Source organism: Strigops habroptila, chromosome 15 (assembly GCF_004027225.2).
Source record: "Strigops habroptila isolate Jane chromosome 15, bStrHab1.2.pri, whole genome shotgun sequence".
Classification (NCBI taxonomy): Eukaryota; Metazoa; Chordata; class Aves; order Psittaciformes; family Psittacidae; genus Strigops; species Strigops habroptila.
The window spans coordinates 6160921-6174145 of record NC_044291.2 but is presented as its reverse complement, the minus strand read 5'-3'; the positions used below and the strand labels follow the sequence as shown (position 1 = coordinate 6174145).

At 40.3% G+C, this 13225-nt stretch overlaps 1 protein-coding gene across 10 annotated transcripts in view; it reads left to right on the top strand.

The window, feature by feature from the left end:
* Positions 1 to 13225, top strand: part of SPTAN1 (spectrin alpha, non-erythrocytic 1) — a 52224-nt gene that overhangs the window by 346 nt on the left and 38653 nt on the right. For 8 of the 10 annotated variants that reach the window (XM_030507126.1, XM_030507125.1, XM_030507121.1 and 5 more), the window contains exons 2-5: positions 8230 to 8469; positions 9066 to 9191; positions 11767 to 11907; positions 13034 to 13180. In XM_030507126.1, the coding sequence (XP_030362986.1) occupies positions 8233 to 8469; positions 9066 to 9191; positions 11767 to 11907; positions 13034 to 13180 (651 nt within the window). In that variant the 5' untranslated portion in view covers positions 8230 to 8232. Of the gene's footprint in view, positions 1 to 5842; positions 6116 to 8228; positions 8470 to 9065; positions 9192 to 11766; positions 11908 to 13033; positions 13181 to 13225 lie in introns of those variants that run through there. The other 2 variants (XM_030507119.1, XM_030507118.1) reach the window with 2 other exon arrangements.

Genomic DNA, 13225 nt, shown 5'->3' with positions numbered 1-13225 from the left:
GCGGGCGCGGAGCCGGGCCGCGGCGGCGCCCGGGGTCTCTCCGGGAAGGGAAGGGAGAAAAGGGCGGGGGAGCGGCCCTGGGCGCGGCGCGGATAAAGGGCAGGCGGTGAGGGAGCGGCGGGATCCGCCCTGGGCAGCCTCGACCCGCGGCTGGAATTTCATTCAGCGCCCTGGGGAGGGGATAAACAGGCGGGTGAATAACAGTGACAGCGAATGTGTGTCCCTATGGGCAGAGCGAGGGGCCCTCGCCCCTTCCCTTTGCCCTTGCCCCGTGGGGGCTGCGGTAAAGCCCAGCCGCCCCCCTGAGGAGGAATCCCGGGAGGAGATGGCGGACCCGGAGCTGTGCGATAACTCGGCGGAGGGGATTCATTGCACAGCAATGGCTTCCCTCGGCAATTACCAGCCCTGTCCAAGGTCAGGAGATGCAGTGAAGAGTCTGGGTGAGGGGAGAGGAGAAAAGAGGGGCTGGGGATACCAGTGGTGGCTGGAGAACCCTTTCCTCAAGGAGCTAGGATGCCTCTAAAACGAGGAACATGTAAATAGCTTGCACAACAGAGTTGTCTGCCCAAGCAGGAAGACATTTAAAAGAAATCCTCCCAATCTGTGTTCCTTTCATATATGTCATTTTGGTATACAGGCAAGCACTACGGTTTCTTTCATGGAAGAATCAGGATTTCTTCCTCCCTTATTAACTTTTTTTTCCTTTTAATTTAACATAAAGTAATGTCAGACAATTGTTTCTCAATTAGTTGCCTGTATACACCTTACCTGCTTGCAATGATATAAATCTACACTGCTACATCATAAATATGTACCAACAGTGTAATCATTTGCCCTGATATTTAAGGAAAAGCATAAGCATTTATCACTGTATGTTTTTTCAGCACACATTAACTGTTTAGGATTTTTAGTAGCTATTTTACCATAAACCAGCTAAATGTTTCAGTCTAAAATGTACGTGACTCTTGAGCAGTCTTTCATCCATATTTAAATAGGTTCTGAAGAGCAGTTGTCGAATGAACAAGGAGATGGCGAATGAACAGAACACGTTAGGGGGGGGGAAGAATAAAAACCCAGAAATCCTACTCAGCCTGAAATGGTTCTGTATCTTTCTGGAAAACAGATAATCCATTTCCTTTTGGCATTTTGTTCTCAGCAAAGTGCCAGAAGATTCTGATGACTGTATTCACTGAAAGGCCTCGGTCAGGGATTCACGTTTGTTCAAAACAAATAATCAGATCCCACTGTGTGATTTTTATGCATTTACATGCAACTAGCAATGAGTTCTTCCATGAAATCTTCATTTGTCCTTACTTAGAAATCGTACAGAGAAAAGAAGGAACAAAAGATTGAAAATGAGATGCTTTCTGCTGCATTGTGTGCAGGATCTGTAACTGTGGTAATGGAATTGTTAAGCTGTGGAAAATACTTCAACCAAGAGAGCAGGTTACATTGTTCCCAAGAAATAATTTATTTCCATTCCTGTTGGGGAAGCAAAATACGTCTGTACTGGTTGGGTTGAAATAGAAATTGTATTTTAAGATCAGATTTAGATGTTATGCTTCTGTGGGATCTGTAATGGATGAAGTGAACAAACATATTTGGGTTTATTTTTTAATAACAAAAAAAGGTAATGACAGTAACAAAATGTTGAAAACTGGTTTTTAAGCATTTTTAACACTTTTTCTCTCCTGTATGATAGAAAGGCGGGAGAAGCATTAAATCTCTTGTGACGGGGTGGTCCCTTGTGGTGTGACATTGCTAATTCTCAACTATTACGTTTATAATTAACTTTAGCAAATTGATGCAAATGACTTAGTACCTTTGCTGCCTTATTTTTTGTCTACTGAATGTATTTATGGGATCGTAATTGTTCTGTTCATAAATACATTGCTTTTTGGGGGCAACTCATTGCTTCCTCTGCACTGGAGGAAATAATATGAATTCCTCCCTTTTTTTTCTGCTGTGTGTTAGTCTAGTGTGGGAGTTTGTTTTTTCCATCTGCCCCTGGAGTGTAGGCAGCAGAAGAATGGGGTGGAGCAGGCTGCAGATGCCGCTGATGGAGGTTGCCAAGCGGAGTCCAGCATTGTGCTCCTGTAGCTGACCATGGATCAAGCGGAGCGGCGCGCTGCCTCCTCGCTCCTGCAACTGATACGTGTTAAGCTATGCAAATGCCACGCCAGATATGCATTGGCTTCAGCAGGCACAAAGAGACATAACTGCAGTTGGCCCTGAGCTGCTGCAGGGATCGCAGTGCTCTCGTGGGGAAAACGTAAGGTTAGGGGAAGCAAGGGAGTGTTCAGCTAGAAATGGAGTGGGTAGATGCACTGAATAGCTGCATCATCAGCCATCTCAAAAATACCCTCTGTCACAAACTGCTACTTTCCCATTTTTTCCTGTGGTAGTTGAAAATAAACATCTTTAATAGATATTTATGTTCAAAACCCCCTCATTGAGTTTGTGTCTTTAAATTAAGCCACCACACTTGATTATGCCGTAGCAAGAAGCACCGTTTGCCAATTCCAGATAACTTTCTTTACTTTCTGTTTTGACCTTCAGGTTATGATAGGTTTTGCTTTGTTGGTTTTTTTAAACTAATTGGAAAGGTTAGTACATACCAAATGAATTCAGTTTTCCAGTTGGTATTTATAACCTTTTGCATGGGAAGGTCTGTCGTTCACATAACGATAATGCCAAATTGTACGTGGCAAGGAACCAAAAGGGAAGTATGAAACGTGTACTTTGACAGACTGTGGATATCAGGGGAAAAAGAAAAAACAAATTAAGCTGTGTCTTCATGCTAGTCATTAGTTGAATGTTATCTTGATTTCCCCCTCCCTTTTAGACTCTACATTCCTTCATCATGTTGTCATCGTTTCGTAAAGTCAAAGTCCAGGTATTTTTACATCATGCATGAAGTGTCATCGCCTTACTTTGCCTGTCTGTATTGCAGTGACCTGTTTGTAACAAAACCCCGTTTGTTTGAGGTTGTTCTGTATAGCAGGTGCTTCATTTGCACTTCAGTGTTGAGTCTGATCTGCCTTTCCTTAATACTTTGAATTTTCTAATTTCCATCTGTGGTGCATGATGCGTGACCATTTCCTATAGCTCAGTCTGATCAGGTTTTGATGTGGATTAATTTTTGCTTTAAAAACTACTTGAATGGTGTCTTTTTACTTAAAGCCTCTACAAGTCAACCATGAAAAGATTTACATTGGAGAACATTCCACATTTGCAGTTGGATTTAGTTCCTGTTCCATCCACTTGCATGAATTTATAATCCTTTGTATTCTTGTGGTGTTACCATTTATATTCTCTGTTGTTTTCCGTTCACTTGGTGGTAAAATAAATAGGATGTAGGGACCAGCCTTCAGCTGGGTAACACAAGCAACTAGATTTTATTTGGAAAGGATAGTAACGTAAATGTTTATACTGCAATTAATATTACAATGGAAAGATAACAAAAGAGGATTGGAAAATGCTGGGGTTAATTATATAAGATCACATTACCTGTAAACTCTGCATTCCTGCAATGCAGTCAAGGGAGTTTCTCTGGAGTCTCAGCAGAGTGCAGTCCTTGCCAGCTCTGCATAGTTTTATCAAAGGTCTGTGGTGATATTAAATGCAGAGCAAAGCCAAAGAAACCCTTGTACATAAAGGCACCGAATTCAGATAGGAAATTCAGCTGCTCCTATTTGAATAATACAGTTAAAATTTCAAGACTAAATGCCTAAAAAGAAACAGGTCTTTAATAGTCTCCCCTATTTGCAAAGTGCCTGGCTAAGGCTGTGCACAAACCCTCTAATCAGCCTAAATCACTGGCTTTGCAGCCTGCTTTACCTCAGACAGACTTTACCTTTCTTTCTAGTTTTAATGCTTTTTTCTTGTGTCCCTGTAACACCTACTTGAATTCTGGGGCTCGTTTGAATTTTACCTGTGCTACAGTCAGTCCGTATGAGCCTATGGCATTAAGCAGCGACTTCAACACATCTTGGGTTTTTGTACTGCAGCACTTGCCTCATTTCTCTGGTTTGGAATTTGCAGAGCTTGGAGGCTGTAGTGACCTTCCTTAACAGTAACCAGGGGTATTTGGAGGCAGAGTTCTGCTGCACATAGTCCACCCTTAAAATGTCTTCATTTTATAGATTTAAATTCATAACAAGCCAAAGCACTGGGCATTAATTTTGTCTAGATAGTGTTTTAAGTCTCTAGTATAAGGTATACAATTTGACATCCTTCAGTTACTTCTTTGTAACACTGTGTGCTCATGCACTTCCCTTCGCAGGACCCAGCCCTGCACATGCTTTCCAGAAGGATTCTCTTTTATTTCCCTGCAGTACCAGGATATAACTAACATAACACTAAACTAGGCAGTTGTGGTGCTTTTGTGTTCAAAACGTAGGTAGTGTTTTGCTTCTTCCTGAGCATTTTGAGGAATCTGAATGGGAGAAATGAACATTGGGAAAAAACGTACGTTATTTTTTTCCCCCTTTCTGTCCCTTCCTTTTGAAGGTTATTTTTCACATCCAGCATTAGAATTCAGTTCTTTTTGCTTAAAGAAGAAAGCTCAGCAATTCATTCCCATTCCCCAGCAGGGAGCAGCCAATATCAGTTAAATGTTCTTTTGACTTATGATGTTTAATATTGATGAACACAAACAATTGCATCAAGCTGCTTGTGTGCATACGTGGGAAGGAGGGAGTGCTTGGTAGGGAAAGTACTCCTCTTGCAGCCTATGACTAGGGTCATATGTGCTGAATGTATGTAACCCATCAGGACTTTGCTTAAGGGGAAGTCATTATTTTACTACATCTTTATATACTGATCCCTGACTGCTTTTCAGGCAAAGGAGTTGAATTCTTGAAGCTTCATCTAATTGGTTTTAAAAATACGCTAAAATCTTGCATACAGCATCGAGTGTATTTTACATTCGAGGTTTTAAATCCCTGAAAACATGTTTTGGTGGGGGAAATGCTGACAGCTCCTGTGCGTGTCTGCCCTGGTGGCACTGCTGTAATTCCTGTTTAACCCACCTCTATACCGCTGTTCCCCAACTTGAATGGTGTTGCTGACATCATGGCTGTTGCACTGCGGTGGCTATAAATACCTGCACTTGTATATTCCCATGCATATTTGAGTGTAATTTGTAGCGTCTGGGGAAGGCTGATTATTTTAGATTGAAAGATAAGAGTAGTAAGTTTGTTCTATTTTGTTTTGGGTTTTTTTTTTTTTGTCTTAAATTTACTACTTTTTGTTGCTTTTTTTCTTCTTTTTTTCCAGAAGAAATACCACCACGATGGTACAGTCTTAAGGAGCATTTCTGCTTATTTTTTCAGTTAGACCTAAGCTGACAAGTGCCTTTCTAAAGTTAGTCTTCCAGCACAGAAGTACGGCGCTGAATGCCTTCGGGACAGTTCAGATGGGCTGCTTTGGGGACGTCTTTGCGATGACGCCTGCCTTGGCTGCCTGGAAGGCTGGTGCTATTCCTCCTGCCGGGAAGGTTCCCCCTTGCCTGACCTTATCAGCCGGCGCAGGCAGCGCTGGGAGGGGCCGGAGGCAGCAGCGATGTGGGGAATGTCTCTGCGCACAGTGCCGGTTATCTGGGGTCGGGGCTGGGCACTTGAGCACAGCCCAATGTAAGCTGTTATTTTTTGCGTTAAAAACAGAAAGTGCAACTTCTTGTTGGCAGCTCTCCTGCTAGGGGTGAAGAGGTGTTCCATAGGTGCCTTCAAATGATGCAGTTGAACCAAGAAGGTTTAGAAACATCTTAGAGAACTGCTTTATATTCAAGGGGGGGTGTGCTGCAGTTGGAGCGTGAAACCATCGGAGGTAGACTGCATCGTTCTGCAGCATCGGTGACTTTTGAGTTCAGAGCTCCCCAGTGAGTGCTGATCATGCTCTGGCAGAGCACAGACTTGCTGACGTCAGCTGATCTGCTGCAGGAAAGAACAGTCTATTATTGCTAGACCAAAGCACTTCTTTTACAATTGACTAGCTCGACTTACTGGAGCTACAAAAGGAGCCTTTCTTTTAACGAATTCCAGCAAAAAGATGAGCCAGATTGCATGACTCGTGTGGTGAGAGGCAAACCAGCCACCAGGCTGCATTACAGCAGGTCTCCTATTTGGATTTGAAAGATGGAGGAATAATTTAAATTGTAATTTAAATAGTGTAACTATTTACATAGTTTAATAATGTAAATAATGATTTAAAATCACTTGGGCTGTGGATATTATTTCTAATACTGAAATACAAGTTGACAACAAAAGACTGGACAGTGTTCCAAAGACTAACTAGGATTTCATTTTCTCCTGGTAATATAACCAGGATAAGCAGTGAGACAGGCCACAGTCCTGCAGTACATTTGGACTCACTGCCACTTTGTTATTCCTGAACACAATTCAGTTTAAAAGAAGCACTGCTGGAATTCAAACACAGTGTGACAGCGCAGGAAAGGAAGTTTTTTAGCAATAACTTGCTGTCGTGGAGGGAAAATGCTGTTTGAAAGAGCGCTTGAAACCACAGCTGCTTTCTCAGGGAAACAGATCTGTTACTGAGCTCAAGTTGTGTTCAGGGGTTTGATCTTTTAATACTCAGATAACACTAATCAGGTGGAGCCTCTCATACCATTGCCAGATGAAACCTGGACTTCATTTCTATCACACAGCCTACACAGACAGGGTTGTTTTTTTTTCCTTGCCCTCTGTTGACAATAATGAATGAAATGCCCAGGCCTGGAAGGGAAAGCAAAGCTGACTTTACTTTCCTTCTTTAAACTGCCGCAATGCAGTTGGGGCTCAGAGTTCATGGGCGCAGCGATTGCTGCTGAAATGGCTGCCCTCTTGCAGGGTGGGACTCTTGGAAGAGAGCTCAGGAATGTGTGAATTCGCCCCCATATGTTCCTTTCTATCAGCTGGTCCCTTTGCAAGCGCTTGGAAGCCAAACAGAAAACATGGTCATATAGATTGCTTTCCAACCTGTGGTGTTTCTCATACAATTATGCAAGATGCATGTCTAAGTAAAGCATGTGACTAACTAATGATTAAATAACATTTTAATATTTAACAATGTATTTTAAGAGGTTGCCCGTGTCTTTTAGTATGCAGTAGTAGTCTCTGTTTCTTCCCTATCTTTGATAGGATTGATGAGAAGTACATTTAGCTTGATGCTTATAGCATTTATAATAAAAGCAGTAAGTGAGCTATGCATGTAAACACTTGTACATCAAGACATTAATTACAGAATTGTCCAAGCACAGAGTGTTGCAGCAGCTTCTTGATATGCAGAGTGAGCTGTCAAATAAGTGGGTAAATACCCAATCTGATGAGAATTATGATACTATTTTTTTACTTTGTGTTACCTTTCTGGTCTAATGCACAGGTCTCTTATTGAAAAATTGCTTTTTGGAAGTTTAAGAACTGAAAATTTAAGGTTATCCCACTCTTAATAGAAAGGAAATAACGCAGAACAGTCAGTTCTTTGCTGTCTGTGGTAACAATAACAGGGTTTAGTATGTAAAGTGAGGTATAAGGATTTTTGGTTGAAGCGGTCGGAGCAGGATCACTTCTTAATGAAATGTTCCTTGGCTGACTTGTCTAAGGTCAGATTTATGAGGCATCATGAGCCTCTGTATTGGCTTTTGAAAAGTTAATTCAGGGAGTGGCAGGATGGGTTTGTAATGTTTTAATTGAGAGAACAGAGAGGAAAACCATCAGGCACATGGACGTGTGTGTATATGTATGATATGGATAGATATATGTGCACCACTTAGCTGCTGTTTAAAAACCCAGTAATATTCTTACTTTAGCTTATCTATATTGACTATTTTAAATGTTTCCAGATTGTACGTAAACATAAGACATAAACATAGACATAAACCTTTTATGTCTATACATCTACATATATATATGCACAGGAACACATTTGTATTACACTTGCATGCTACTGTTTGAGATGACATGGCCTTTATATGACTGCAGCCATATTTTTCCAGAAGAAGTAGATGTTAAATGTCTTTGTAAATATTCCTTTCCCATTATTTTCTGCTGGAAGTGTGCTTTTACTTACGTGTATAATATTTGTGTTGTATGCACATACCTGCACACACAGAGTAAGACTGTAAGTAAAGCACAAGCACGTTTAAAAAAGGCAGGCTTTCCTTTCCTGGATCTCCTCCTACCTTTCCATTGTTTTAAAATACAAACAAAATGTATTTTTTTTGGCTTTCAGAAAATGGATCCAAGTGGTGTAAAAGTGCTGGAAACAGCAGAAGATATCCAAGAAAGGCGTCAACAAGTTTTGGACCGTTACCACAGGTTCAAGGAACTATCTTCTCTAAGGCGCCAAAAACTTGAAGATTCCTATCGATTCCAGTTTTTCCAGCGTGATGCAGATGAGCTTGAAAAATGGATCCAAGAGAAACTGCAGATAGCATCTGATGAAAATTACAAAGACCCAAGCAATTTACAGGCAAGTCCTGCTGCCATCTTACGTTTCCTGTACTATAAACTTTAGGGTGTACCAGATCAGCTGGGATAGAACAAACACGTAAATGTAACTTGATCTGAGAGTGGTGAAGAGAGATGGATGCAAATACCCACGGCCTCACAAAGTGTTCTTCAAAAGCCTGGCTTCTTTGCTGATATAATTAGAGTATTTCTAGTAATGGTTAGATGCTGAATCAGCATAGGAAAACTTACTTAATCTAACATAGTATAAAACCAGCTTTGCTTAACCCTAGAATTTGTTGGACGCTTTGTGAATAAACGTGAATGAACTCTTACTGCTTCCACAAAGAAGATGTAAAAAATAAACTAATCAGGGTGGAACTAGCTGGGGTCTGACCACTGTGGTTTACAAGAGCAAACACAATGAAATAACTAAAATTGGGATGTTTGAATCCATCCGTGAAATACATGATACAGCGATGATTTCTGCTGTGCTATTTTGTTGGTTGGTTGGTGGTACTGAATATGTGTAAAATACACTAAAAATACTTGATGCTGGGAAATGTGGAGGAGGACCATGCACCAAATCTGTCCTGTTCTTTGATGTTTCACTTGTAGGGTAAGCTGCAGAAGCACCAAGCCTTTGAAGCTGAGGTGCAGGCCAATTCAGGGGCCATCGTTAAACTGGATGAGACTGGAAATCAGATGATAAATGAAGGCCATTTTGCATCTGAAACCATAAGGGTGAGTTTTTAAACTTTTTTCCTTTTTTTTGCCTCTTATAGCCTTTTCCTTAAACACTTTGTGTGCAGATTATACAGATAACTCTATATTCTAAAACACTACAGGTGTTTGGTTAGAGAAATCACAAGAGAATTTGTATTTGTAAAGCTGACAGATACTTTTCTCTTTCATGAGCACCCAGCTCATATCTTTTCTTGGATCCAGTTCTGAGATGAACTGTCTGCATCTGGAGCCCAGGAACTTGGACTGGAAAATCATCAGTAATTCAAAGATATGTTGAAAGTCACAAGGCAAATAATTAATTATTCTTGTGGTTCTTTCCAAGATGAAAGAAGATCAAGAAGCAGCAGATTCACAAGGCCTGGTGTCAAGGATGTTGACTACTCATTTTTTGCTTATATAGAGCATTTTCATCTTCTGCAATAGCAATTCCAAGTAACACAAGTAACTATACCAGTAAACTTCAGACATGTAATTTCTATGTGCTCTGGCTCACATCACATCTCAGTGATCTTTACTTTTTGGTTAAGTTGTCCTGCCCATACGTTTGAGTCTCTTTGAATTTGTGTTCCACGGCTTTTCCTGTGAGCTCCAAGTACAGTGCTCTGTCTGCTCTATTTATTTGGCAGCAAACATCTCTTTGGAGAGCAGCTTCCTTGATAACAAGCACTAAGCTTGCTTCAAATCCTTTGCTGAGATAGACTGTTGTGTTTTAATTTCTCTCTAAATCTCCCAAACTGTGTGATACAATGACAAATGTAGTTCTCAAATCTTTGCTGCTGCACTCAATAGGTTTGCATTTGACAGTATTCGAGTGATTATCAATGTTTTAAAAAGTCTGAGCAAACTGTAAGTTTTAGGTAATGACTTGATAGTCATCTTTTACTCCTTCTCCTATGTATTTTCATTTTCCTCTGGTTATATTAGTGTTTTCTCTGTTACTCCCCCATGACCTTGGGCGATGTGGTCTAGTGTGAGGCGGCTGTGCCCATGGCAGGGGGGGTTGTAACTGGATGATCTTAAGGTCCTTTCCAACCTAAACCATTCTATGTGTGCACACGCATACATGTGTATACCCCTGCCAGTAAACACTCCTTTTCGGCATACCAGCTGCTTCTTCTAGGACTCATTTCATTAAATCTGCTGTTTCTGGACCTCACTTGTTTCCATGTCAGTTTTGGCTGTGTTTTTCTTTAGTGGAAGGAAATTGTTTAAAGCTTTTTCCTTTACGAGATTTAGATGTGAGCTGTTACAGCTTTTCAAAAGGAGAGCTCTTGTGATGTGATTATCAAACTTACATGTTCATCATTTCATTATGACTGAGAAAAGATGGTAACCAAGAAAAACAGATGTTATTTTTAATACATTAATAAACCCCCCTAAGGTAATGCTTATTTTATATGATCACAATGAGATTTCTAATCTTTACTACAAGTAGGAAAAAAAAAATGCTTTGCAGTTGGATGATGCTAAATAATAGTGTGTTTAGCTGCAGTGAAAGTTGTTTGTGTTGTGTTTGGAGTGGTAATTTGCCTTTTAATGGTTCAGTCTTTCACGCCGTACCGGACTGCGCAGCGCCCAATAGTAACAGCTACTCAAGTTGGGTCCCACATCCGAGTAGGTGAAACTTCTGGCTGTGCAGTGCAACTTCTTTCTGCAGTGTCTCCTTTCTCCCTTGGTTGATGATTTGCACTATCCTCTCGGGCAGTGCTAGGAAACAGAGTAGTGTGAGCTCTTTCCTCTCTGGAAACCTACCTAACTGAGCGGATGAAACGGGTATCCGCCCATGCTCGATGTTCAGAAGCTTCTCTAGCATGACTTTCAAGTTTCAGATCTCGATGAGCAAAGCGTTATAGGTGATGGGTGGAGCAGATACTTTCCTGTTTTGCAAGTTGTGTGTCTGTGTGGGAGTGTGGGTTTTCTTTTAATTGTCTATAAAACTTACGGTTGCTCCCAACAGTTTTGAAAGGCAGAGGTGCAGCCAGAGATAGACTCAATATTAAAGCTGGTAATTGCTCCTAGTATTTCAATATTATGTTACTTAATAATGTTGGCTAAATATTAAGTGATTAGTGCTAAGAGAAAAAGTTAAAATACTCTAAAGTGGCACAAGTTTGACTGGAAACAAAATGTGTCATCTTAAATAAAAACAAATTTGAAAATGAAGACAAGATTCACTTCTTGGGAGTTGATTCCATGTAGAAGACTGAACGTTTGAAGGGGACAGCAGCAGATTTTTGGTCTGACTTCACACCAGCATAGAATTTAAATGAAATTTGATCTCAAAATGTTTACCTTGTAGTTATGTAAATGTAACTATTTGATAGCTTCATTAATTATTAACAAGTGTGTGAATATGCAGTAATTTCTAGTTTAGTGCTGTTATATCACTTTACATTATTAAAAAACTAATGACTGGAGATGAAATTGTTACGAGGTTTGTGCACCCTATGTCTAAAGTAAGGATTAGCATGTACTGCTCCAGGAAAAAATCCATCATCTGTTAAGGTCAGGAAGGAAATAAATCTGATCTTCTCTGATACAGGATTTTAATAACAACATCCTATTGTTCTAGACTCGGCTGCAGGAGCTGCATCGACTATGGGAACTGCTGTTGGAAAAGATGAGAGAGAAGGGAGTCAAATTGTTGCAAGCACAGAAGCTGGTGCAATACTTACGTGAATGTGAAGATGTCTTGGATTGGATCAATGACAAGGTATATTGTTACTTGCCTTTGCTGTGTTCCTGGTGGGAAATTTGGTGTGTTTGTGTGGAATTTGTCTATTGCTGTGTAGTTCCTGGAGTTGGGGTAGTCACAGAGAGCTTTTAAAAGCACCTATGCATTTGATTTAGCTTATTCATATTGCATAAGCAGCACAGTGCAAGCTGCTGTGCGTTCTTTTGCAGCCACAAAACAAGGTACTGGACTAAGAGGAAGCCTGCATGAAGGAGAGCATAGTTAAACACAAATTCTTTGCTTTGAGGAGACCTTAATATTTTTCATTGTAATCAAGTTCAGGTTTCCTGTAAGGGAAATCTACAACATGTAAAAGCAAATGTGTTTTATAAATGTTCTAAATGATCAGTTCTAAGAAGTAGCCAGCCCAACCAGCAAGCAGTGTGTATATAATTACTTAATGGCTGGAATATCTTTAGAGATACACATTGTAAGGCCATTAGCTGCAGGAGAACTGTTGGCTCTTGATTCTTTGAACTCTGAGGGAACAGACCACAAACCACACTATCAAGAAAAAAAAAAGCCACAAAATGATCATAGGGGTTTTCTTAATGATGGTTTGTTGTTTTGTGTCACTGTGGGTTCAAACTGTAACCGCTGCGTAACTGTTACTGAATATGAGGGTGCAGTTTTCATCTTGGAAGCAAATGCCAATAAACAGTCTAAAAATGTAACCAAGTTCTAGTCACTGTGTACTCCACAATAACATGGGCAATTACTTTGCATTTTAAAAAGTATGTTTTTTTCTGTGTGTATTTTCTTTCAGTAATTTAGGTTGTTTTAGTAGAGATGGTCATGCACAGAACAGAAAACTTAGGATAGAAGAATTGATTATATTCAATAACTTGAAAAATGAGGAAGAACAAGCAAGATATAAAAATAATACCTGCAGTGATCTTGCATGTTTGCTGCAGTAATGGACAGATGTTGGGGGGAGGAGTGGAGCTTAATAGAGGCAACTTTGTAGTTTTAAAAGCACCTTTAAATGCACTGATTTTAACTGTCTTTGACCTACTCAAAATTAGAACAGTTTCCTTCCTCATTTCAGTAGTGATTTCCCATAGGATATACTGACATTTGTTTTTTTTTTTCCTCGATGTTCTAGGAAGCAATAGTGACCTCAGAAGAACTTGGGCAGGATTTAGAGCATGTTGAGGTTTTGCAGAAGAAGTTTGAAGAGTTCCAGACAGACCTTGCAGCTCATGAGGAAAGAGTAAATGAAGTGAACCAGTTTGCTGGCAAACTTATCCAGGTAAACATTAACGTGTGTTGAAAATCTCTTTTGGCAAGTCTGGTG